General features: G+C 36.8%; 1 protein-coding gene across 3 annotated transcripts in view; it reads left to right on the top strand.

The window, feature by feature from the left end:
* Positions 1–27,320, top strand: part of CNST (consortin, connexin sorting protein) — a 55,314-nt gene that overhangs the window by 18,817 nt on the left and 9,177 nt on the right. For all 3 annotated transcript variants that reach the window (XM_035321616.1, XM_035321615.1, XM_035321617.1), the window contains 7 exons: positions 4,633–4,838; positions 8,393–8,423; positions 10,866–10,952; positions 11,421–11,535; positions 13,428–13,449; positions 13,624–13,720; positions 18,492–19,369. In XM_035321616.1, the coding sequence (XP_035177507.1) occupies positions 4,633–4,838; positions 8,393–8,423; positions 10,866–10,952; positions 11,421–11,535; positions 13,428–13,449; positions 13,624–13,720; positions 18,492–19,369 (1,436 nt within the window). The remainder of the gene's footprint in view (positions 1–4,632; positions 4,839–8,392; positions 8,424–10,865; positions 10,953–11,420; positions 11,536–13,427; positions 13,450–13,623; positions 13,721–18,491; positions 19,370–27,320) is intronic.

Below are 27,320 nucleotides of genomic sequence, written 5' to 3'. Positions count from 1 at the left end.
ATAGTTCAATTTTTAACGAAGTTCCCCCCAGTACTCCTGTCTTTAAAAAAAAAACTCTTAAAAATTAGGTATTTTTAAAATTATTTGGGGGTGGGGGGGATTGGTGGCGATTTTTACTTTTTTTTTCTTTTTTTTTTTTTTTTCCCGATGGTTGTTGGATGACTCAGTCTGAACCAGCTTTCTGGTACTGAGTACCAAAAATCTAAAAATAAAGAAATGTGTTCTGTACTAGAAACTTTTGTTACTGGTGAGAGACAAAACTAATGTTATAAAATACGAAAATGAAAATTGATTTGAAAAACAGAGGACGGTATCTTAAAGTTTATTTTGATAGCTTTATTTGGTAGCAAATACTACATGCTTGCACATCTGACGTTTTCAAGCAGGTGGCAAGAGCATCTTAATGTAATATACTTGAAGTACTGACAAAAGCGTGAGACATGGAAAAAGGCAATTTAGAAGGTCTGTCAAAGCTGGAATTTTGTTCAGACATGGGGCTGCTTCACTGAACTCTTGGAAAAACTATGAGAAAGTTTGCATCTCCCCTTATCCTAGGAATTGTTGGCACTCCCAGTTGGGCACAGAAGATGTCAGTTAAAAACTTTGTAAGTCTCGCAGGTCAGGGGCTTGAACTTAGGTATTTGCCATATTCCAAATGAGTGCTCTCACCATTGAAGACGTGATATCTTCTGTTTGGTTGGTTTTTTTGGTTTGTTTGTTTTTCTCCACATTCCTTTTCACAAAGGATTTGGTTCCACTCTAGTATGGAACAAAATGTGCTTTTCAGTATTTATGTTTTGCAAAGTGAAAAAAAAATCATCTTTGTTTCTTTAAATATCAGACATATACATAAGATAATCATCTTTTGTCATGTTTTTTTTTTTTTTTTTTTTCAAATTTGCTTTAGACAGTAAGATTGCGTTCCATGAAAAAGTGGTGGTGTGTGTCCTCTTTGAGAATGTGGAGAATAAATAGATAAAGTGAGATCTTGTCCCATAAAACTTTTATGATAAAATCATATTCCTAAGTGTTGTTGCCTCAAGAAACATCCTTGTTTTTGTTGTTACTAAGGTACAAATGCTGTCTCGGGTTTAGGATTATCCTGAATGGCTCTGATGTGTTGCTTCAAATTCAGTGTAGTAAGCTGAGGGCAGAATTGGATTCCCAGTGGGTGACAGCTCAACTATATATAGGAACAATATGCAGTGTATAAACTATGTATTAGAGCAGCAGTACCAAAATAACATCAAACTGAAGTTGTTGGGTTTTTTTTGTGATAGTTGCCATTGTGCATGTTCCGTGTTTTGATGTGATGGGTGTTTATTAACTCCTTAATCAAGTGCAGTTTGAAATGATTTTTTTTTTTTTCCAGAGAAAGGTTTGCTAGAACACATGGACCCTCTTATTTCATGGCCATGTGCTGAACAGAACTTGTCTCTTTAAATACAGCCTTCATTCTATCTCTAAAAACACCTTCTTGTTTGCATCTTGCATCCATTTATGTCTCTTGTTGCTTTTGGCCCACAGCAAGCACAAATAAATACTGGAAAAGCAGAGATGTACATTAATATTGAAAAAGCAATATTAAATTACACCCATATTTTGTCTGGCAGTAAGCCCTGCAGAAACAGCCACCCACAGAGATTATTAGTGCTCCTGACCTGGATAGTTTACAATAAAGAGTTTGTAAATAACCAAAAATAGAACGGTAGAGCCTTCAGCAGACAAGTCAATGCCTTTCTTAAGCCCTAAATCTTGAACCTGAATCATCACTGTAGGGTTTCAGTGAACACAAGGGAGTCTGAAACAGCTGAGTGCTCGAGCTGCAGATACAGCACAAGAGCGATGGTTACAAAAAGAGATGCTTATTTTTGGCAATAGGTTAGCTTGACACAGTGTCCCCATGTATCCTGCTTTTAACTGATAAGATGATTTCCAGAAAATGGGTGTAGTTTGGGAATAACATACTCATCATAACTTAATAAAAGTTTATTGTGCGCTTCTCAGTGTCTTGGTGTAAGTATCATCTATGCAGGTTGCTTTTTATATGTTGTCTAATTAATTGTGAAGATAATTTCAAGAAATTTTTAATTTCACAAACGTTTGCTGGGACTAAAAATAGCTATGGAGCTGTGATTGGCATTATTTTATTTATTTTTTCTTTATTTACTTCTTTGTTATTACTTTAGCTGCATTAATAGTTATGTACAGTACTGGACTTTTCAGTAATCGGTAGGATACTGTTCTTTTCCTGCACTCAGAATGTGTTTTCTGGGAAATAGCAAAACTTTTGATTTTCCTTTTTTTTGCTCCAAATTTACATTTGGAGATGCATTACCCAGTGTGTTTATATTTTTGTTTCCTAATTTATTGCAAACCGGAATTAGGTCTTTTCAGAAACTCTTGAGCTGAGATGTACTGCTTCTTTATTAAGAACAAGATGCACTTTTCTACAGAAAAAGCATTTCAGCAGGTGTTGGCATTGGCCGACCTTAGTCTTTAACACATACTTTTAGCTATTGTTTTATATCATACCATACTCACTAGTGACATGAACATTACCTACTACATTGTCATCTTTGAAAAAATGCTGATATTTTAACAAATGTCTAAACTGTTTTAAAAACAATCTAGGATTGTTATTTTAAAAAAAATCTGTCCTATAAATGTATCAAATTTGGTGCATTTTTATGAAAAGAAATTGTTCCTGAATCAGAGGAATCAGCTATAGTCGATTCTGGGTAAGCACCTACTCTCTTGTGCTTGTTTAGTCAACGCAAGATTGGTGTGTAGTCCATTCAGCCTGTCCCACCTTCTCTACCTCACAAGTCTCAATCCTGTCCCCACTCATCTTTCTTTTCTCCTAGGCAAAGAGTCCAGACATAATAGTTTTTCCTGATGCACCCTAACTCTTAATTTACTCTGAGATTTTTGATCCTTTCAGTTGTTCTCCATACTTGCTGTTAATCCTGTATACCAGTTTTGAGATAAGAGACGGGAACTGATAAGAGACGGGAACAAATTTTGGTGGTGCAAGTCAGCAAAATTGTATCTTCTGTTTTGTTCTCAGCAGCCTTTCTGGTCTTGTCCAATGTTTTGTTGGTTTTTCTTTTGGCACATGCTGCACATAGGCTGATGATTCCACGGAGCTGCCAACAATGACCCCAAGGTCTTTCCTGACTTTTTTTCATCTGGTTATGAAACCGGAATTTTACAGGCAACAGTTTAGATAATTTTCATAGATTTATTACTTTTACCTACACTGCATCTCATCTGCCACCTTTTTGCCTGATCAAGTTTTTGAGGTCCTTCTGAACTTCATCACCTTGGCTCCAAAGGCTTTAGTATCATTTGCACAGTTTGAGATTTCATTGACCATCTTTGACTTGGAGAAGGAAGTGAAGATACTGAGTAAAAATGGTCTGTGATAGTCCCTGTCACCCTGGAGTACTCCACCACTGGCATTTTTCCATTTTCAAAAGGAACCAGCAAGTTCTGCTTTTGCTTCCAGTCCTCTAAGAACCTCACCCCTAAAGTGCTGGCAACTTGACATTTCTAAAAGAAAGTGGGGGATTTGCCCCCAGAAAGTTTTTCCTGTAGTATTTTGATGCTGTTACACTTTATGTGATCCTTCACGTATGTTGCCAGTCCTTCACCTGCATGTCCACCTTTTTTTACTTCTCTAAAGATAGTAGGCATGCAATAGTGAACTGGGAGGGAGTATAGCATAGAAGTCCTGGTTTTCTGCCTATCAGGAAGTTCTGGTAGTTCAGTTCAGTTCATGTTTCCTTGTGTCGTTGGTACCAATGGGGATCATGGCTAATGGCTCATCTCCTGCACTCCCAAATAAATAGTCTAGCTACTTAGGGGTGTTTTCAGCCAGCAGTATGATTCTCCTGCATGTCCATCTTCCACAGTAGAACTCCCACTATTATCATCTACTTCTTTATGTCCTTTAAGGTCCTGTCATCACCGTGAGGAGATGCTGTGTTACCATCTGAAGAAGGTTAAATTCACTTTCCCAGCAGGAACCTTTCCTTCCTTGGGGCTTCTCCTCTACATGCTCCTTAGCAGGCATGAAGAGACCAACCAAGAACCTCATTCACATTCTCCTGGCCATTCTCAAGACAGCCACTCGGTACATCCTCGGCTGGTCCCAGCAAACCCCAGCCACTCTCCTAGCATAGGTGGCCACCACCAGAACCTCTGCTCATCACACAAACTGCTCCCTGCCTATCTGCCGCCTGCTGTTTGTTTGCTGTTCTTTTGTCCCTTCTGAGCAAAACTGTGTTGCAAAGACTGTGACATCAGTCACAACACCTTTTTTTAGGTCATCCTGGTCTCCTTTAATCACTCTATCAAACAGATTAGACTAGGAATTTTTACATCCCACATAAAAATTGGATCCCAGTTAGTAGTGTACAAAAATAGCCGTTGTGTGTCTGTCTTTTCAGGTAGGTGAGCTGACATTGAGACAGACCTATTGCAACTAGTTTTGACAAGATCAATATTTTATTTACATGTTATTCAAGAGCCTAGCTTTTTATTCACAGCTATTGTATTGAAAATTCCTAAAAATGCAATTTGACATAATTTTTTGAATCCTAACCTATATACTTGTTCTTTTTAAAGGAGTTCCTTCAGTGGGAACCACAGCAATCAAGGAGGAAAATACTCGTGTTACACATACAGATACAGTGCATGCTGAAGGTGCTGTTGAAGCAAATGAAAATTCTCACCAAAAAGAACAAAACCAAACGTTGCAGTCCCTTTTCTCTTTGCTCCGTGAAGAGGTTGAGCAGATGGATTCAAAGATACTGCCCCTGTGTCTCCATCAGGTACTATCATTCTGGGTTGTTGCACACAGCTTTGTGATTTGAGACTTTTTCTCATTAGGAGAAATGTTCATTAATTCACCACATGTCAATATTCATATCTGGACAGAATAATTTGAAGTTTCTATATATAACAGAGGGTCACGGCACATATCTCCTCTTCTAATATATGTTAAATGATAAGTTACCTTGAAAGTATATTACACAGTTAATTGAAACTTAAGGTTAAGTTTTCTGATATCTTATACACTTCAGATCAGACTTGCCTTTCTATAGAAGAGTTTTTGACAATATTTTTTTCCCCAGACAGTGAAGTCCTAGAGTGGGTCAGGAAGATTTAGGAAAGTAACTCTTCAAAATACCTAAAATATGTTTTGTAAGACACTGGTGTAAATAGAAGACTGCTGATGTTTAAACTATATTTTATATCTGAAATTATTTTTACTGTTGCAGACTTCTTTCTAGCATGAACTTCATACTCTTTATAGTACAGTCCCCACATGTGCAACACCAATGGAAACACTGATTTGAAAAGCAATCTTTTTTTATTAACTGGTGGAGTATGTTTTTCTTTTGGAAGATCATGGTGCAAAATGAGTATGTGTCTAGAACTTGATTCACTATTAATACATACTTTGATTCTGTCAGACTCAGAATGGACTGGACAACATTTTGTTTGGCTGTAGCCTCTCACAGGCTAGAGAGATAGACACACAGTGTCTGTTTTGACTTAGTTACATGATCCTTACTGCAGAACATTGGAGGACTGCAATATTTTAAGCTTTTTCACAATGATCACACTCGTGCATCCTTGTTCTCTTTGATGCGGATAAGAGATGATGTTTGAGAGTCTTCTCTTTCATATCACAAATTATAGATACTTCACATTTGATATAGGGGTTTTGTTTTGTTTTTAAATACTTGTGTTTAAATGAAGTTATTTTATGCTGTTCCCTAACGTATTTGAAACTTAGCATTAGGGTTTAACCATTTGTACTTGTAACCATGTGTAATTTGGTGTTTGTCCATGAGTCAGTAGAAAGGTCTCCTTTGGAAAACAATACAGTTAGGGCAAGAATTTCAAAACACTTCACAAACATTAAGGAGTGTCACTGACCACAATGGAGATGAAATCTGTTCAGAGCTTCGTAGATGAGGAAGCCAAACCCTAAGGGGAATAACCTTTTCAAAGTCATACAGGAACTGCGACAGACCTGAAAACAGAATCTGAGTTTCTAGACTCAAATGTGTTTACCCCACATCTTTTCTTTTTCCCTAACACATATCAGCATATTGTATTGGAATGTGTGAAAGACATGTTTTTATTTCTGAGGTTTATGTTTTTTGTTGTTGTTTTATTCCATTTACAAACAAATCCATCAGTGTTCATCAGCTTTCTTGGAAAGTCTACCCAGTTTTCTGGCAAGCACAAATAAGTTGTTGCTGTTGCAAATCTCAAAGATCATTTGTCAAGAGAGGAATGGAAAGAAATACGTTTCAGTTATCAACTTAGTTTTCCTATATAGCTTTAAACCTTTTCCTTTCTGGAATATAAGTTCTATCTTTTCTGTAGTATTCCCCGTCAACAACTCAGAGACAATGCAAAATTTAGATTCTGTTTAAAAACACTCTTATTTTTCTGAATGTTTTTGTATACTGCTTTCTCTTAGCTGGTTGCCTAGGCTCTAATGAAGTAGTGCCTTTGCCATTTTAGTCCAAGAGCTAGTCCTTTATATCAGTTCTGAGAAAGGGAAGGGGAAAAAAAAAGGCGGCAACAACAAAAGATACCTTTACTTGATTAACAGAAAAAATGGTTTCCTAACTGGTAACTTGACTTTTCTTCATGAAGTTCTTGCCACCTCCATGCTTGTAGTTTTGGATTTGAGCTGGCTGAAAGCAAAAGCATCTCTAGGAAGAAGTTAGTAAATCTAGTTCATCAGTCTGCAGTTAAAATATGTAGCTTTGCTGTAGTAAATCTTTGCGTGCCCATGTCCTTGGTATGGAAAGCTCCTTAGTGTAAATATAAGTAATGCCTTGGTAAGCATATATTTGCTGTTCTTTTTTGCAGTGATCTATTAAAGATCAAAGTTGCAAAATTATGCAACCAAGGTAAAGTTTATTTTAAGATGTCACAGATAGAGATCTTGAATGCTTAGCTACAGAGATCTCTTTTTTTCAATTCCTAGCCATTGGCTAAGCTGATAGCTTTTATAACATTTAGTGGCAGTTTACATTTTTTTAAGCTACAAGTGCTAGAGACTGACTTAGATTTTTAAGTGTTTTGTATGTTCCTGTGACTTCTTATTTCAAAGTAGTCTTTCTTATGTTTGGACCTCAGTAGCTGCTTTGGAATGATCTTTTTTTTTCTTTTTTTCCGTATTAACCCCCCTTAGCACTTTAAGGTCTAAATAATGCGTTAGGACCACTTGCTTTTTTATTGTGTCAGCTCTGTAGTATTTCTTTGTTTTGACATTAGTAACTTATTGACAGTATTAACTCAGTGTCCAGGTAGGTGAACAAGTCTTGGAGAATTGTTGTGATTTTTTTTTAGGGTTTTGTTGGTTTTTATTTTTTTTCTTTCCAGTGGTCTTTTTTTGGCAGAGCTATCTTGTTATGAATCCGATTTTAATTGTTCCATTACAGAAATGCAATTTAAGGAGGGAAAGCCTCAGATTTGTTCTGTGTCATAACAACTGCAGTGCATATCAAACGGCTGCCATCTGAGTTAACTACATGACTTGCTCTGTTGCTGAAGAGTTTTAGATATCAAGGTGTTAGGCTTAGTGAACTGACATGGAGCAGAAGGTCCTTAGATCTTTTTAACACAGAACAGAAGCTTCATGAAAGTGGCAGAAGGTTGCTGCAACAGTGGTGTCTGGATTCTGCTGGCAGAATAGGAGTAACATGGAAAGAAAAAAAAAAACAACAGTCCTTTTATGTTTATCTCATGAATTTCCAATGCTTAATATTTGAAATATTGTCAACAGGAAGCCTGTTGGTATGCCTCTGATCTTGCAATAGGTGATATTTTCAGTTTCTTTGATCCAAAGATTGTTCTCTTGTCATCAGTCAGTAAGCCTATACTTCTCTATTTTATTTCATTGCACGGTAATGCTCGTGAGAGCTCAACATATAACTTCTATCAAACATAAGGAAGCAGTGGTCAGTAGTAGAATTCAAACTCTTCAACCCATCTCATATCAGTAAATACAGTGCCTCTCTTCTAGGTCATCTTAAAACTTTCTAATATGATCGTTTAAAAAAAAAAAAAAGCTGAAATAAATGTTTGTGGGTGTAACAAGACAAAAACCAACTAACATTCGGGCAAATTTATTTGTCTGAGTAGACTTAGAATTTCTTTGTTGTTTGATACTCTTTTTAAACATCTTTCCTAGAATAAGAATACATGCATTTATTCTGAACGCTTGTGTTCTATTGAAACTAAATACAAGCCTACAAAACAGATGTTTAAAAACTATAATAAAAAGTTCTTATTATATCTTTACCACTCTCATAAAAATAGAGAATGCTAATTTTTCTGTCTTTTTCCTTTGCAGATAGCTGAGACCTATTTTCAAGAGGAGGAATGTATCCTTTTACTTGTAAAAAAAAAAAAATGTGGTATTTAAATAATCTGTCATGATAAAACATAAAAGGCATACTTTACAATTGACTCACGGGTTGTGGATCGGGGTAGAAAGAAGTAAGAGCCCTAATTTACCCATGAGTGAATATATAATATGTTAGCAAGTCCTCCTTAATCAGACATCTGGAATATGAGTTAAGTAATAAATCTACTTTCAAAACCTGTGCTGATAGAATCATTAGCAGTTGTGCACAAACAAGGAAGTAAGAAAATGTTTTCAAAGGACATCTGTTTTATAGGATAAGTTTTGTGTTAAGTACTAGTAACTGGGAATACGTCCAATCCAGATAGGATTTATATTCTCTTATATCAAATAGAGCACTATCGTTCCAAGAACAAAATTATCACAACAGTTGATTAGAATAGGTGCTATTAGTGTCTAGATCAGAATAAAAATACCAAACACTGAGATAAGGGAGATCAGTAACTTGCATACAATGTTCTTTGTCAAATGCTATTTATTCAAAGTAATATCGAAGTAGTTTGAGAACCTTGTCACAGGAAACCATGGGTAATTGCTTCTGGGAACAGCTAAGGTTACTTTGATTTCTTCATAGATAATGCTAACAAGTTTGATCAAGTTTTAATAGTTAACTGCTAATAATTACTCTGATATATTTCAGTAATTCTGGGAGAGAGTAATAATATTAAACCTTAAAGTGAAATGATATTTTCAGAAAACATGTACTGGATTTTTCTCTGTTCCCTTTTGAAGGAAAATGTTCAGACTCTAAAAAGAAGAGGCAAGTGGTAAGCCCTTAAGGTATATATGATTCACTAAGGTGCATCATAAATTCAAAAAAATCTGTGCATACAGATTATTTCTTTCTTGTGTAATTTGTTACCTTTGTAAAAACAAACAAAATCAAGCAACCGGGCAATTATAATGATTAAATAACAAAGCAAAAGAAGCTCGGAAAGGTATTCTTGAAATTTAGCCAAAATATATTAGGCTGGAGTACAAAAACAGAGAAACTACCGTAATAACGTTTTAAAAGAAATATGCTATATAAAATATGCATCACTACCCATCACTAGAGAACATCCATCAGAAAAATATATATATATTTATAATGGAACGTAGAAAAATAGAAAAAAACTGTAGAAAAATTACAGTTCTGCATGGAAAAATACAGTAAATTTAAAATGCAATATACACCTGATGTGTGGAATTCAACATCACAATATAATACATATTTCTGAAGGACATCCCTTCTGTACTTGCAGCCATCAACTTCCTGAGGTTAATAACGAACTTACTTCATCATGTTGCATAGTATTAATTATCCATGATGGGCATTTTAATTCATCCAGTGTAGAACTGGATATTTAACTATAATTTAGGGTTTGCTGCTGTGATCTCTAAGGCTCTCTCTCTGATCTGTAATTCTGTTTCTAATAACAGATATCTTGAAGGCAGTGAATATTCCTTCCATTAATAGTGTCACTTATAAGCCATGCTATATGTGTGTTGCATAAGGCTAACAAAAAAAAAAACAAGTACTGATGGTGTATTCACAATAATTACTTTAGTATTTTAATTAGAATGAATAATGGATTTTTCTTCTATATTACTATGAACCTCATTCAGACTACTACTATCCTCATTGTACTGTAGAACTAAATTTGAAATAGCTGACAAAACATGGCTTTAAACAAAACAGCTAACAACTGAGGACTGATGGAACTAGAATTGTCCTAAACTTTTGTGAATTAGAAAGCGATCACTATACCTTTCTGAATACGTTGATAACGTTGAGGGGAGGGGAAGGAGTTCTTCACGTAGAAGAAAACTAAAGAGAATCTTCAGAAAAAAGAAAAAAGGTGTTTCAGCTGTCCAACAGTGTTAAATGCAGTTGCTCGAAAGAGGGAAGGTATCTTTGTGGAGTCTGAGATGGGAAAGCTTTTTTTTTTTTTTTTTTTTTTTTTAATACTGTCACCAGCTGGTCAGTAAGAAGGAGCTGTGTTTTCAGTTTATTCTGCTTATTGACATATAATTGTATCTTGAGAGAGGCATACTAGTGTTTGTGTAATTGTTTTGCATTTCATTTCCCACAGATTTTATTTGCTGACAACAGTTGTCAGCATAGTAACATTTTGCTAATTTCTTTCTAGAAAAACTTGTTGGCCACAAGACATGGGTATACGTAACTGCTGAAGAGAATAGGGTTTTCATTTTTGGAACTTATTTGGTTCTCATTTGCTGTGTTCATGTCTGCTATTGTTTTCTTCCTTGCATAGAAATCTAGATGCTAACTATTATTCATTTTGATTCAATAATGTCAAATTTCAGGTACATAATGTCCTTTCAAATACGGTGTCAAATACAAATAATTCATAATATGTTTGTATATGTGTGCTTTCTTCTTTAACCTTCCATTAAGATGAGAAGGCAATGAAGTTCATTCAGCTTGAACGATTGTATCACGAGCAGCTGCTTGCTAATCTTTCTTCCATACAGGAACAGTGGGGTAAGTACTGGCTAAACTAATATAGTAGAAGGAAGAGTTTGTTTGATTTATCTTTCTAATTAATAGAGTTTGCATTTTTCCAGCTTAAAATTGTTAAACTGCAAAAGTATAATTTATATCAGAATTTCTCTAACTTGCTATGAGCAAAGTAATCCTTCTTTGGATTCCTTCTTGTACATATAATGAAGAAAGTGCCAATAGTTAGTTCATCATTCTTTATTCTGTCAATTGAGATTTTGCCAACAGTTGTTTGAGGTTATTTCTGTTTTAAGGTTGATTAATATGATATGAAAATAAAGCACCTTGTGATGAAATATGATGCTTTTTACACAGTCTGAAACAAGATTGTAGCGTGTATGTAGAGGAGCTGTTAATATTTCTCCATGAATTAATTTAGCACGCATGTTTTATGTTAAGTAAATATAACTTCTGTAGTACTTTGCATAAAAATATTTTGGTTTAATTTAGAAAGAAAATGGAAAACAGCAGTTTCTAGCCCAGTTAGAACACTGAGGAATTCAGCTAAAGAACTGAGTAGTGAAGAGCTGGAAAAGCTTACTAAAGTTTGTTCTTCGCATCAACAGTAAGTACAAGAAAATATTACTACTTTTACAGTACTAATATGCTAGTTCAGCTGTTGTATACTTACTACTATGGGTGTTTTAAAAAATGTCAATCCCAAAAAAGTCAAGTAAAATCTGTATCCCATTGACTTCAGTGAATTTGCTAATCAAGTGCTTGCTGTTCCTGATATGCAATTGGCATGTTTCAGTTACCATCAGTTTTCAGTGTTCTCATATGATTGTAGGAATGTATAGGGACTAGATCTGAATTGTTTTCAGCAAATCATTACTTTGCCAAAAATGGAGTTTTGAGTTAGTTTGTATTTTCAGCCAAAGTAAAAACCGAGAAATGTTAATTTAGGAAGAGACAGACTGCAGACCTGATGATGGTGCTTGTGCCTATACCTATTGTTCTAATCACTGTTTTTAAATAGAGATCTGTTATTTCACGGGTGAATGTCTTACCTGATAGGCCTTTTGAAGAACTGGTGAAAAAAGGATACTAGTTACCACTGAAAAATGATTGACCAAAAGATGTTCTCAATCAGATAGGGAAAGATAATTTTTTTCAAATATATTTACTTTGCTTTAGTCAGTCTGGATGTAACAAAAGCAAAAATGTTCCTGTTGTTCACAGAGTATGATGTAACTTCCACATTTTTTTCCCTGGGTGACAATACAGAAGTTGGAGAACACCCAGGCATCAGCCCAGGCTGAGGTTGTTTGTTGTAGTCTGAATGCATCTGGGGGGAATCCCCAGAAAGCATAAGCCTGCGTTTCCACGGAAGGTAGAGGCAGCTCTGACACCTTAGCTGCAAGTTTACCCCCAGAGCCTGCTGCTGCTGCAAGTTTACTCCCAGAGCCTACTGCTGCTGCAAGATTCCAGTCTGTGTGCCTGCAGGGTTCCTCAAGCTACATTTCACATAAGTGACCTTGCAAGCTCACATGAAGATTAGGATTCAAGACTATTACAATTTATATGCCACAACCAGCAGCACCTCCCTAGGCACTGAATTCTCACCTTGTTGAGAATAACTTTGCTTTCTCCTTCTGATTCTTATGTGCAGCCTCACTTTTACATGTAAAAACTCAGTTATGTAAAATCATTCCTGGTTCCAAAGAACCCTGCAAGTTGATAAAAAAATTGAGGATTCTGTTCATTTGCCATGATTAGTTCTCTGTATATAATATTAGTACTTTTCCAGAACTCTCTATGCAAAAGTCTATTTAATATATTGTTTCATATTTTTTCTAAGCTTTATGCTCAATTTATTTTGAAATTAAAATAATAGTTTAAGTCAGGGTCTTGGAAAATATGAGCATTTTGCTTTTTTAGTTGAATGCAAGGTACACATCGTGCATGAATGTTTACACAGCTTGCAAAGTCCACACTATTAGCAATGCTGACTCACCTGCGAATCCCTGTGGAGTCAGTGGGAGCTGTTCTATCTTACAATAGCCAGAAAATATGTCCCAGTGTAAACAGTCTAAGGAGAGGCAAGTAAGGTGGTGTTTTTTTTTTTCCCTTCCTCAACCTCTGTTATAGCAATCAGTATTTTTAATGTTATTAGATCCTGTGTCCTTATGTGATTTTGAAAGTTGGCAGTGTTCTCTTTTAGCAAAAAGTTGTACAGGAATTTAGATCACTTGATATGCTGCAGTAACTTATCTTTTAACTGCTTTCTTGAATAGGTGGGGCAATGTTTGGGCTAACTGGTCTTTTGATTATATTTACATATGGTACAGATCTGTGTTTGAAACTGTCTTAGCATACTGATGCAGTTTCAATGTTAGAAAAGTTTTGTGCTAATATTAGAGCAGAGAGACGGCTAATAGGATTTCAGTGACATTTTTTATGAAGAATGTTGTCGCTGAGTAGTTTAATGTATTCTTTTTTTCTTTATTGCTGCAGGCCACAGGCACCTAAAAATAAGGTAAGGAGCCATTTATGTGAATTTTGCTTTGCCAAACACTGCTAATAAATATACTACTAATATTATTAGACGTAGTTTTTCCAGTTTAGTACAGAACCATTTGAAGCTTGAATGTCTCAAAAAGTCACAGTATTCCAGTTCAAAAATGACACAAAATGCTATCATATTTTACAGCCAGTAGCTGCAGAAATTACATGGGAAAGTGGTTGCTTGCTCCAGTTAAAGGGATCAGAGGATTCAAAGAAAAGAGAAGCTGCTGCTTTTAAATCAGGTATGTGTGTATATGTATGTACGCGTACATGCATTTGTTTGAAATATTGTCCTGTAATGACATATTCCTATAAAAATTATGAAGCTATTTTGTTTGAGGCTGCAATTGGATTTCCACAGATTCATCCATTTTTGCATTTTTTTCCAAAAATAATTCTGCAATGGACATGCTATGCAATTTTAATTAGTTAGTGATACTCAGAATTGTAATAGTAATTCTAGCCTCCATCAAAAAAGCTTCTTTTAAATGAGCATGAGAGCCTGTGTTTACAGCAGCCTCCATAAGGTACAAAATCGTGTAAAACTAGATGTGTAAAAATACACGGTGAGTGTACACTCACCTCATGGTATATATTCCAAATAGTGGCCATTTAGTATGCTTAAAAGTATTATTAACTATTTTAATTACACGTGCTGCACTGATTTGGGGCTACATGCTTCTGTAACAGCACAGAAAATTGAGGAGCCTTTTGGGTTTCTTAAAGAGAAAACTATAGTTCTGTTAATTTTTTTTTTTTTTTGTATGCACTTTTATGTCATTTTCATCCTCCTGCCTTGGGGAGCAGCTGCTTTATTTGAGAAATATGTTAGAATCATTGGGTTCTTATGAAACATTTGCAATGTAATGAATTGTTAAAATGGAGTCAGAGAGGGAAACAGCATCATTAGGCTACTAGGCTGTGTTTTATCTTTCTCTCTTTGAGCAAAAATGTTCTCTTTATGCTGCACTCTAGTTGCCCAAAGTGGCCTAAACTTGAGGACCTTTCCTCAAAAACAGACAATTTCTCATGAGGTGAGGGTTGGCCTAGGTGACCTCCAGAGGTCCCCTTCAACCTAAGCTATCCAACAAGTGCATATCAGCCAGGGCGTTCAGAACTTGGAGTTAACGAAAATATAGAATAGCAAAATGATAATTCTCTAGGAGTGTGGACTTCCGTCATCTTCATCCTTTCTTTACCATGACCACTAACTATACTGATCCTTCTCTGTCTTAGCAACCTAACTAAAAACAAAACGTTGAAAATGTGGAGCATATGTGCTCGACAGCTCAGAAAGCAGATCAAAAGAACTGAATGCCCTTATGGTTTTGGATGGTTTGAAAAAAAAAGCAGAAGGTACCTATAATTACATCGTTTTTATTCCAAGTGGGAGCAAAAACTTTCTGGAGAGCAGAAATTCTGACTTTTTGAAAATTCTGAATTAAGTAACATTTTTTGTAAATGTTAAAATACAACATCTAGACATATTAAAATTAATGTGAAAGTAATTAATGGTGCAAATGGTTTTTTTGTGTGTCTTTCTGATAATGTAAATCCTGTCAAAATATCACCGTTGGGTTCCTGTGAAGTGTTTGTAAATTAATAAAATTCTGTATTCCATTATAAAGCTGTTCTGCTGAGAATTTTCCAGCATTGTTGAATACTTTTTAAATACAAAGATAGGGGTATTTCAAGCCTAACTCAAGATTAAATGCTTAAGATTTACAAGAGATGCTTTTCACAAATTAGTACATTCTTGAGGAAGCAATGACTCCTGACCCTGACAGATCTCTCGATCTGTTAAGGCAGCTCGTCTTTTAATAAAAGCAGTGGTCACTCAGCTACTAGTGCCCCTCACAGTGTCGATGTGTCAGCAGCATAGGGCTGAATGTTTTTGTCAAAGTTAGGATTTGGGCAGGGAGGGCACTGGTATGAGCTAATACAGAAGATGGACAAAGATAATCCATAACACTGGACTTGTTTTCGTTGCTCAGTGCTGGACAAAAGATATCCAAGCTGTGGGTAAATGATACAGTGCTCCCTTGATAAGGACTAGAAGTAATATATACACGTGGGGCTGATTCATAATTTTCTTTGAACCCCAGTGGAATCCTATACTATCAGAACTATACAGTTTCTAATATTTACACTAACCAACTAACCTGTTCGGCATGAGCCCAAATGCATGGGCCTCCTCACTGTGAACATACAATGCTCATCTTCTGCTTTTGTCACGTTTTTTCCTACATCAGAAAGAACCCTTTTTTTTTTTTTCTTCCCTCCAACATCCTGCATAGAAATATATCTGCCAACATGAAAGGGAGAACTACTGAACTCAGCTGCTGGTAGCAAAAGTGTGACTTAGAGGATGATGGTAAAAGGAAACGCACAAGTAGTTTGAAGATTGTCCTTCATGCGAATTCGTGTTCTATTGCACTTTCCTCCCTGGCAGATTTTATTTTTGATTCTACTGACAGAAAGATCGGGCCCCTAAAGCTATGTGTGTGTATTAAAAGATGAGAATTGATGCATACTATAGCCATTAATTTATTTGGTTTCTAACTGAAAACTGTAGTGTAAATTAAAGATAATCATGTTCATGTGTTCTATGAAATACTCTCTAGTGAAACGATGAATTTAATAAAACACTTTGCATAAATTTGCGGTCTGTACATATAACCCTATTTTCAAGGTGTTGAGAAACTTCTTATACCCTGTTTTCATTTAAGTCATAGAGGATTTGTTTTTAAATGGAAACAGGGACAAAGACTAGGGAAGTGTGAATTATCCACTGGAGGAATGCCATCACATTCTCAGCACTCCCTGCTAGACTGCCTTATGGGAACAGAATGAAATGACTACAGGTTTCTGTGAAGAACAAAGCAAGTGGCAATTTAATAGTAACTATTTGGGGGGGGGGGCGGGGGTAATCTTAAATTGCTCTAAGTGCTTTGCTGCTAGAAGATTTTCTGTAGACACTTTGTTACATCTCCAACAGATAAAAATTGCTACCACCTTGGTGGGTACATCTTCATTTAACTTGGTAGGAAAAAGCATCTTCTGTAATGTAATTCCAAGTGTTTGTCTTAACTTGCCCTGAGTATATAGTGGGCATGAGTTGTCTAAATCAGGTGTTTTGAAGTAGGTGTAGAGAAAATACTGAAGGCTGCTGAAAATTTGATGTGTGATGTAATGGTGATTGTTACATCTCAGTTCCTGTACCTCTGCAGACAGGTAACAGTGCTGGGATCATTTATTACTTTCTTAGGAATAGAAGCATGAGCTCGAGGGCCGTCTCTCTTGGTAAAGAATTTGATTTAATTTCCGTTCCCATTTAATCTTTGATATTGCAGTTGGGGCTACCAACAAAGATGCCTGTTGTAATGTGGACATATCCACTGGGGGAAATTGACAGATGGTAACAAAATCTTTTCCCAGTAATCCAGGCTGTGTTTGAACTCATGACCTATATGTGAAGGGCTCGATATCATGTTACAAATCCCTTGGGCTATCTACTACATCTGTATCTAGTTTTCAGAAAGTCCCTGTCTCATGCCCGTTCTTCATTCATAAGTTAGATTCCTCATACCCTCTCAACCATTAATGTTCTTTTTGTCTGCATTTTGAGATGGTTGGATATTCTTCAATTCCCAAGCCTAACTTTTCTATGCCGCCTTGTACTTCACTATGGAGATAGATAGTTTAGAATTTAATAAAATTGTGCCATAAACTGAAATAATGTGAATATTTCCTAAAAGACAAAAGAATGTGACCCTGTTTCATGTAACAAGTGAAGGAAATTGTTCAGATTTAAAGTGTTTTAACAGGTGAGGGAGGATAAGATTGTCATAGAGATATGATAATATCTTCAGTCCATCTTGTCAGAATGTGTACAGTTAATCAGGGCAGTGTTTGATCTCTTTGTTAATATATTCATGAGATCTTTCTGCTTTTGGCTGTGACCCAAAAAATGCAAACAAGCGTTTTCTAGAGGTATGAATCTGTTGTTAGCAGTTATTACTATTACTGTAACAGTAGTCCTACTGTAGCATAGTCTTAACTTAGTTTTTATTAAAGTTATGGAACAAAAATAAAGTTTTTGTTATAGTTAGTTTGCTTTGGTATTCTAATGCTGAATACTCCTTTACTCTCTTCATAAGCCTTAAGGGCAAGATTTGGCTTTGAGCTTCTCATAATGGTTAATGTCTCCTAATTTTATTGGCAATTTAGGCTGTCTACTCTTTCATTAGTAGCTCATGTCAATAGTAGGTGAATTCACAAACTACACAGAATTCCTCTCCATTCTCTCTGACATTTCAGATCAGAAAAATCTGTTTCTCTTTGCATTGTAAATATGAATACAGAAATAAAATGAATCCAATTGCATTTTTAATATGTAAACTAACTTTCAATTCCAAAAAGTAATTTTTTATGCAGTCTGCTATGTAAAATATCATAATTTGATTTTTAATTTAGAGTTAACTAAAGGAGCTAGTTACCCACTTAAAATAATTTAATTTAAAATGTATTAAATTAGTATAATTTCAGTTCTTTTAAAGCAAATACAGAGATCTCGTGATATAGATACACCAGCATGAAAATACAGTTTGTTGTTTTTTTTAATTGTTAAGTGCATGTATCTGTACTTCAGGCCTCCATAATGTGTAGTCATATAAAATATGCTTTAGAAGGAATGTAGCTGTTCAGGACACTTACATACATATTTTGCTTGAAGCATGAGAGTAAGTCTGTTTCTCTTCAGGAGGGTACAGTATCATGTGCTTAGCCTGCAAGAATGTGTGTAAACACTGTGTTAAATCAGGAGTCAGCTTTTCAGACTACTTGAGACTAACAATGCTTTCACTCTCCCTGGAGCATAAGTACCTCCCGATATGGGAGCACGTTTTAAAGCATTAGCTTCCAATGTTATCAAATCATAATATATTCTCTCTCTCCTCTGCTGGGGCTTTAAATCATTTAAAAACACTGGAACTGTTTTCCTGTTGTGCTTAGGTACTGAAACTTGTCCTGGCATTGGACCAAAGAAAGAAGATAAACAGCTGAGCACTCATCCTCCAGGTGAAAACAAAACTGAGAGACAGACCGAGACAGCAAGCCTTTCCGTAGCAGCAGGAAAGGACCACATGGAGGAGCAGCACTGCAGTGCTGAATCAACATTGGAGCCACACACCCAGTCCACAGGGACAGTGGGCTGGCCTTCTTCGGGCTGTTTATCATCAGGGGATGCCGGTAAAGATAACAGTTTGCAGCTGAGAGAAAGGCAGCTCTCTAAGGATGCAGAAAAAATAAAAGAGACAGCTGGGGAGCCTGGAGTGAAAATCTCTCCTGGGCCAATGGTAGATGCTGTGGTTTTAACAGATGCTGATTATATGCCTACTGATTCGGTTTCTACTGATAAAGATGTACAAGCTGATAAGAATCTTCTCAGATCAAAACATGTTGCTAGATCTTCAGCAATTGCTAGTGGCCAGCTCGGAAATAGTGATTTAAACCAGCAACAGAAACAGCCCAATGACGATGATGAAAAATCTCCCCAGGACAGAACTGCATCGAACGTGTGCTCTGGAAGTCATAAAGTGTCTGAACATGAGAGTACTGCCCTTTCACGAGTATGCAAGGAAATGCAGAGAGCAGCAGGACAGGAGGAGAAGGTAAAAAATGAAGAACAAGAAGATTTTCTTCTCAGACTTTTAAATGGTAACATAATAGACTCTGAAGAATCATTTGCAAGCTTAGCAAACCAAGAGGATTTTGACACTGTTCCAGATATTTCACCTGAACGAGCATCTTACAACTCACTGGAAGCTTTATCACTAGATGACAGCTTTTCTTCTCTTGATGAACTTGCAAGAAGGATAGAGATTGCAGAGGTAAATACTGTGAATCCTATAAAACCTTCTATGTTACCTTAGTTAAAATATTTTAGTCATTGCCAACTTCAAAGTGCGTTAAATACTTGTCATTTTTTTTTAATCTGAAAAGAAATCTACATTTATTTACTTGTTTTAATTCAGAAAAAAGTTCCCTTTTATCTCTTTGTGTCCTTCTTGCAAAGTGCTGCTCTGTGCCTTTAAAACCATATTGATCTTTACATATGAGTGTGAACTCATTTGTTTTTTTTTACATAGGCTGGCAATTCCTATTAAATTATGATTTTATTTAAGAGATCTACACAATACCAGTGATGTATCATATGGTTTGTTTCTATTCACAGAATGAAATTTGATTTTCTTTCCTACTCCTTATATGTGAGAAGAACTTCATACATAGTAAACTCTGTATGTGCATGTATGGGCTTCCTATTTTGCCAAGCATAGGCAGTTTTTGCCGAGCACAGGCAGTTTTGTCATTCAACCAAAAGTAAGGAAAAAGTTCTAAGTCTTAACCCCCCTTTATTTAGCACTTCTGATAGGTCCCAACAAGGATGAGTGCTACCTAAGCTGAAATGCTCTTCTGAAATACAGTTTTATTGCTTCAGGACTTGTTCACAAAGTGTATGATTACTTGTTTGCTTTATTTGTCTACTGGTTTTGGTACATTTGCAACTGTGGGACCTCAAAAGCTTTTCCTTTTAAATGTAAAAATGAGATTATTGTGAAATGATGTGATTTCAGATGCCGGAAGGGGTGGACTTGTAAGATGGTATTGTGTTAGTTTGTCTCTATTTTTAATGCATTTAACAATACAGCATCCCTTAGCAATAAAGTAACAGTACTTCTCTATAGATCAGAAGCTAATGCATGGAGACCAAGAACCTGCGATCGCTCAGGGACTCCAGCCAAGCAGGAAACTAAATACCAGAGATCCATGCTGATGTTGTTACATCTTTGGCAAAATGTCCATGCTGGAAACGGAGACCTAAACAGCTTTGTCTCCCTTCCAGCACCAGGCATCCTGATCACCCCTAAAACACCTTGTCTTCCTGTGGGACGTCAGGAAGCATACCGCATCCTGTGACTGAGGGCCACGTATACACAAAGCTGGTTTTACTTCAGCTTTTTTGGATCCAGCAGTAGCTGTAAATGAACTCTTCACAACATGTGATGTGTACGTGTGGGAACCCACATACATGTTCATTATGTTATCAAACTCTTGCACTAAATCAATAGGCTTATGTTCACTGGTTTCAAAAAATATTATTTTATTGATGTTCTGTGCTAAGCCCATGTAGATGTATAGCAAAAGAGCAATTTAAATACCATCCCTCAGGATGAGATTTCTTTTGAGCCCAATGGAAGTTCAGCATTATGAGCCACAAAAGAGAACTGTTCTGTTTCATGTAGAAAAATCGTAAATTAACCCTACAGCAGCTATTTTAAAATTGGTATGTTGTACCATTTGCCTTTTAGAGGATTGGATAGGAAGCAGCATATTGATACTGTTAGGGAAGTAATGCTTGTATTGATTGGCCCAGCAATTGATGACAGCGATGCTTTACAGAGAATCTAGTGTCATTTCTAGTTTGCTGTCCCACTGCTAGGACTGCCAGTACTCTGATAGAGAGAGGAGTCTCTGGAGAGGTAAAAAGTACCTTGAGCCTTTGCACAGCATTTTTCCCTGCCATATAAGGCATAATGTTGGCTGGCACTGGTGGGAGTCTTTTCCAGTCTTTCTTAGCAAGAGGCTTGATTTCTGTGTGAGGCAGGGGGGATAAATCAGGGAGAAGCAAAGAAGGGTTCATTTCAACACTGATTAAAATTCATGATAGGCAGCCTCTGAGGTGTTTTACAATACCTGAAATCACTAGGTGCAGCAGAGTGAGTTACAATACAGGCACAGCAGCCTGTGTTGCTTGATTATACATTTATATGTTGTTATTCCAGTTAATCTTATCACCTGTCATTACCCTAGGGGTTGCATTTCAGAAGTGGTGAGCACCTACAGCTTCTCTGAAAGGCACCAGAGGGTTTGGGACCTCTGAGAAATCACCACCATTTACTTTAAGTGGTTTTGTTTTGGTGCTGAAGTAAGATTCCACTGATGACAAGCAGACTGATCTTTGCATCGAGCCATAACATTTCTTTCTTTTCTTCCTTTTCCACCCTTGAATTTCCATTGTTCAGGCTGTGGCCATCTAGTAGATTACAATATTTTCATACAATAGTTGTGAAAGAAACACCTAGAAAACCCATTGGTAGTCACATGTGTAACATCAACAAATCCTTACATGAAAAGTACCACAGTGACAATTTTTTTAAAAAGGGCAAATTAAGTCGACTGTCATAAAATTTCTCTGTGATAAAAAAGTATTTACAAAGTTATAATGAACATGTTAGAACAGAGGGTAGGAGTAAAGACTGTTTTGAAATAACCTAGGTACAAAAATCATATAATAGGACAGATATTCTTCAGTATAGGTGTAATAATAATTTATTGCAAATGGGGAAGGATAAGTATTGTGTATGTATTTACAGGTAGGAAGGGATTTTTGGCCCCTTATTGAGCAGTCACCTCACATAGTTCTCTAATTCTTTTATGTCACTTGCTTTCCAGCTACTGTGTACAATAATTAAAGACTGAAAACCTAAATTCTGACTCTGGCATTAAATAACTACAAAAACGGAAATAGTATTTTACATATTGGACTTACACTGCATATTTCTTCACTAGTATAAACCATACACAGCAATGTGCAAATGATGGAGAATCACTGTCCTTACATAGAAGCTACATTCATAAAGCTAGCAAAGAGCTTTTGAGCACAATTAGCAGCTGGGAGCAACAGATTCCACAAGTGTATAGATTTCACAAGTGCGTAACCTCTTCTTAGATCTCTTTGCTGTCATTTCGGTGTGAATGAAATGACGTATCAGCAGTCAGATTGTAACTTCAGTAACGTAATGTGCATTTTGCCATATGAAATACAGCTTTTTCTTCAAGATGATTAGGGAAATGAATAAAATCTTGATGTTTCTCTCAATTTCAAATGGTAATTTGCCATTTCTTTCAGAAATGAAAAGTAGTGAGACTCCTTACCACAGCATAAAGTAGTGGCTTCTAGATGGCATTTTTTGTACACCAAGACTTTAAAAAACACTACTGAGTACGTACTGACTAGCAGCCGATTTGATTGCAGAAATGAAGTCTCCAGAAATGATGTGTGGAGACAGTGCCTTGTTGAGATCCCCTGTCCTCTTGTACAGCTTGGGTCCTGTAGTTTTGAGTTTGTGAGAATTACGTTTCTGCAGGAGGTATTTAGTTCAGTTTAATGGAGCCCCAACGCTTGTCTGGTAAGCACATTAACAGAAAAATGGTTAGAGTTTAGTTGTGGTATGAACACTGAATCTGATTAGTTAGCTCATTTTCAAAGTCAGATTATTCATATAGCTAATGTATTATTATGTTCCTGCACCGTATGTATTTTATTAGTAAGGGGTTTCGTCTGCTTCTTATAGTTTAGGCCTTTTGTCAGTTTGTCGTACGGCTGTGCGTGACTGCTTTAAGAGCCTGGTATTGCTAGAAATAAAATGCAGGCCTCTGCCACATCACTGAATAAGGAATAAATCCCACAGAAGAATATACAAACAAAACTCCTCCTTGAGTAGTTCTCTACATTTATACCAAAATACTTCATAGAGTGAACTTCACTTCCTAGATCCCAAGCTTGCTGTGCCTCCAGCTTTGGGGGGGTTTATTTACTTCTGCATGCTGTGACTGATTTCAAGAGGCAAGTGTAATCTGTTTTGTGGAAGAGTTCAAAGTGCAGGGCCTTACTTCTGTAGTTTTGTCTGCCATGTTTATAGAAGTATGTATATCCTAGTTAGAGAAAATAAGCATGATGTAGGAAGCTTTTTGAAGTTTACCAGCAAAGCTGTTTTAAACAAGGAGAAGAGGCAGGGGATTTATTCAGAGATTTATTTATTTACTTGCTTATTTTGCAGCCAGTATGTTAAACCTTATTAAAAAAAAATGTTTAAAACTTTTCTGTGTAAAGAGGAATCACTTTTTGTTACTACTGGTAAAAAAAGAGAAGAGCTAAAATAATGGGGGGCGTTTGAGTAAATCAGTAGTCGCTGCTGCTTTCCTTGCTGACTGCTGGTCAAAGTGCCACCGTACACCTGCATGCCATTTGCAGTTTCTGGGTGGTTGTTACAAAAGGCCAGCAGAGCTGAGTAAGTTCCGTTACACAGAAAGTCCTACGGCATCTTTTATTAATTATTTAGCTTAGAATTAAGAAAAAGTCCCATGTTTCAATTGTGTCCTTTATGTAGCTCTTTTACGTAACACGGAGCCGTTGGCTGTGCAGCCTGCTGCAGGCCTACATTTTCCTCTGGTGGTTCAAGTCAAGGAGAGGCTTGACTTGTGGTTAGCTGTATTAACCACAGTTCCCTAGTTAAACTCCAATTTAAATAATGTTTTCTGCTTTGTTAAATTCCTCCTGCCTCAAACACAGGGATGGAATACTTCTAGTCTTGCATGGCTGTAAAGTTTCTGTCCTACCACTTTCCATGGCTATTTAATTTATGGGAGATGGATCTAATGTAATCTACTTGTATATTGCTTTGAAATCTTTCTAAAAGAGGGTGAAGAAAAAATACTGTTTATAGTTGTTTAAATGGAAGGAGATTTTGTCTGTAGCGAGAGGGTCTCTATTCTCACATGAAAATCTGAAGTTCAGTAATAACATATCAATGACCGAAAATAAGAAAATTAAAATGTGTGTGTTAGATAATTTTCAGCTGCTGTTGAGAACACGGTAGGAAAAAAGGTGTAAAAGTTGCTTTATGCAGAATTCCATACGTTTGTATTAGCGTTTGCATTTTAATAATAAAGTGTACCCTGAGTAGGAGGCGTAGCTCTGCAGGTGCTTTGCAGAGCAAAAGGAAAACCTTGATTCCAAGACAGGCATGGAATATTCCAGGTACGGATGCATGTCATACCAAGAAGATACTTTGGTCGGAGAGCCTTAAAAATCTGATCTGTTGGCATTTGCTGGGCCAGGAGAGTAACGTTAGATGCTGGTTATACTGCAAAATCAAAAGACCTTGCTCACCCTTTTTAAGCAAAAGAAGGTGTTTAGAGTAGAGAAACCTGTGCTGCATCAGTTAGGTCCGTTGCATTTAGAAGTAATCCTGCAACAGTCATGTCTGCTGACAGTGAAAGTAAGCGAACCTCGTTGTAGCAAGACTTCCCTGCACAAGCCTTTTACATAACTAATCGCTGAAACACATTTCCAGGTAATCCTGTCAGGCATAGCCCTCTGCTTTTAAGCTTGCAGGGGACGGAGCTTGTGACACGGTCATTCAGACGGCAGGAGCCAAGAGACAAAAGGAAGCCTCTCACTCGCATGAAGGACTGCCATGTGCGGCCGAAAGGACAGCACTAACAGGGCCCTGCCTGCCCCAGGTGATGTTCCTGACACGAGCAGTCCCAGCCGCTTGAGCAGGCGTAGCCAGCAACAGCTCGCCTGCTGTGTGGGTGGCTCGGGACGATCCATTGATCCTCTTTACAAAAGCGATGCCGTACGTAGAAGCTTAAAATAATCCACTCTTTTAAAGGACATAATGTCATCTCGCCCTCCCAAATAAATGAGTCAAATTAATACACGCCTACACAATCCCCCTCCCTTGTCACAATATGGAAGCCTAAGTATTTATTTTCTGGCTGGCCTGATAAATTCTCGTGGCAGCTCTGCAAGGCTAATTTAACATCACCAGTAGACACTTAACCCCAGTGTGCTTGTGTGATGTGATGAGAAGCTTGCAGGCTGTTGTTGCCACTTGGTTTGTGCCCCCCCACACCGACTTAAACAATTTCTTCCCACCACCTCCACATTTTCACTACTTTCTAAGTACTTTCTTGCCTTGTTTTATTAAATAAACCATTCAAGCTCTTAAGTGGATAATCAAAAGGGAAAGTGAATATCAAAAGGAAAGCGTGTCAGTGATCAGTTTTGTCTTCTCAGCTATGTTTTGGGGAAAATTTTATTATGCTGTAGGCATACATCCACAGTGGCCAGCTCTGTGAGTTGTTGAGGGCTGAGGGCAACAATTGAGGGGTATAAAATAGTGCCAGAGTGGAGAAATGCAAATTTAATTGCCACATTTACCGGTTGAAATGTTGCAAATGCCAAATGACATAGTTGGTGCAGTGCCTATTGGATTGTGCTCTCCATTGTCTGTGTGCAGTGCACCATCTCTGATTATAGCATGCATTGATGCATTACATAAGCTTGTAGTATGAGCAGGTTTAGGACCCTAAGTTACAAAGTCACTTGTTTTCTCGTTTTCTGCAGCTCTTATAGTTGCAATATAGATGAGCTTTTATGCATGGTCTTCTAATTTAGTTAGATCATGGGGTGGTTGGCAGACAGTTGTCTGCAACTGTGTTGTTGTCTGGAAAGTAATCTGTTTTTCATTTAGTGTTTTTGTGAAAATTATAGTTATTTGGGGTCATGTCTCAGATGAGCTGCAAAATCAGTTGCAAATGTGATGTGTTCTTATCTGTAGCACAAATTTATACAGATTACCTTTCAGTTTAACAAAGGTTATTGCTGATCTACAAGACAGGTTTTAGAAGGGGCTACTCAAATCTATGAAGAAATGGATAAGACTTTTTCAGGTAAAGATGATCTCAAGATTAAAAAAAGAGCATGGTGACTACAGAACTAAGGAACAGGATTTGCTTGTATCTGTGTTTCTTAGGTAATACGTAGATAATACTTGTGTCAAACCTTAGTATCATCCATATATTTTCTTCATTGCTTAGGCTGTTGTATTTGTAACTACTTCAAACAGCTAGAATTCTTGTTAAAGTAATGAAAGAAATATGCCAGCTGCTTTAAAGAGGAGAGAATTTAAAAGCCCACAAGCAGTGAGCCTTGCACTTAATTCCACTGAGTGCTACTGTTAGTGTATAGTAGAGAAGGAAGCCAGGTGCACGGTTTAATCAGGTGACTCTTCCTATCTACAGCTGCTTCACATATATACTGTTTGGCAATTTTAGCTTTGTTTTTGGTATAATACATCCAAGTAATGTATCCTACAAATACAGTTGCATCCATTTTCAATGTGTATAAATGAAGACGTACAATGTTCCTGCATCCTTCTCACCCAAGTACCACTTTATTGAAGATCTTTTCTTTTGTGAAATTGCATCCATGTTTGGCAGAAATTAAAGGTAAATGGTACAGTTGAATGTAATGTGTAAAGTGCTATACCTGTTCTGGGTACCTTTGTTTGTATGAATGTTGTCCCCTACTTTATACTCTTTTCACCTCCGGGTGTTTTCTCTCTTTTCTGTGACTTCAGAAAACTGGTCGGTGCTTTTGAATGGGAGGACCTAGGTGCGTGGTAAATTTGCCATAAAAAGCAAAAACATTTTCTGATATGTAATTAGGAAAAAATATTTTCTTGATGGAGATAATTTTACAAAGATTTTTTGTGTGTGTGTGTTTTTTAACTAATGAAAATTTTTCTGGGGAAAATTGAAACTGTTGTGATCTGTTTCAATAGTCAAAGACCTATGCTAATTAGTCCCCATCCATTTGGCACAGCACCATTTCATGACAGCATTCTTACTTCCCCATTACGCATTCTGCTCCTCATATTTCTCCTACTTTTTTTTCTGTGGTCAATAAGAAATTACAAGCTGCTGGTTGGTCTAACATCCTAACATGGCTTTGTAGGAAGAAAAGTGTATACTATTGCAGCTAAGTCAAATGATACAGGAAAGGAAAGTGACTTGTTGAACGTATCACTGTTGTTTGGGTGACCAGCTGGCAGGGAAGGATTTTTGAACTTCGACTTAATTCTGAGAGCTTATTACACTGTGGAGCTGTCATCTATCCGGAAGCATGAAGATTTCTTTTGCCCCTGGTGT

The sequence above is a fragment of the Oxyura jamaicensis genome, chromosome 3 (assembly GCF_011077185.1).
Source record: "Oxyura jamaicensis isolate SHBP4307 breed ruddy duck chromosome 3, BPBGC_Ojam_1.0, whole genome shotgun sequence".
Lineage (NCBI taxonomy): Eukaryota > Metazoa > Chordata > Aves > Anseriformes > Anatidae > Oxyura > Oxyura jamaicensis.
Note: the sequence above shows the minus strand (reverse complement) of the source record. Positions and strands in the feature narration are given on the sequence as shown.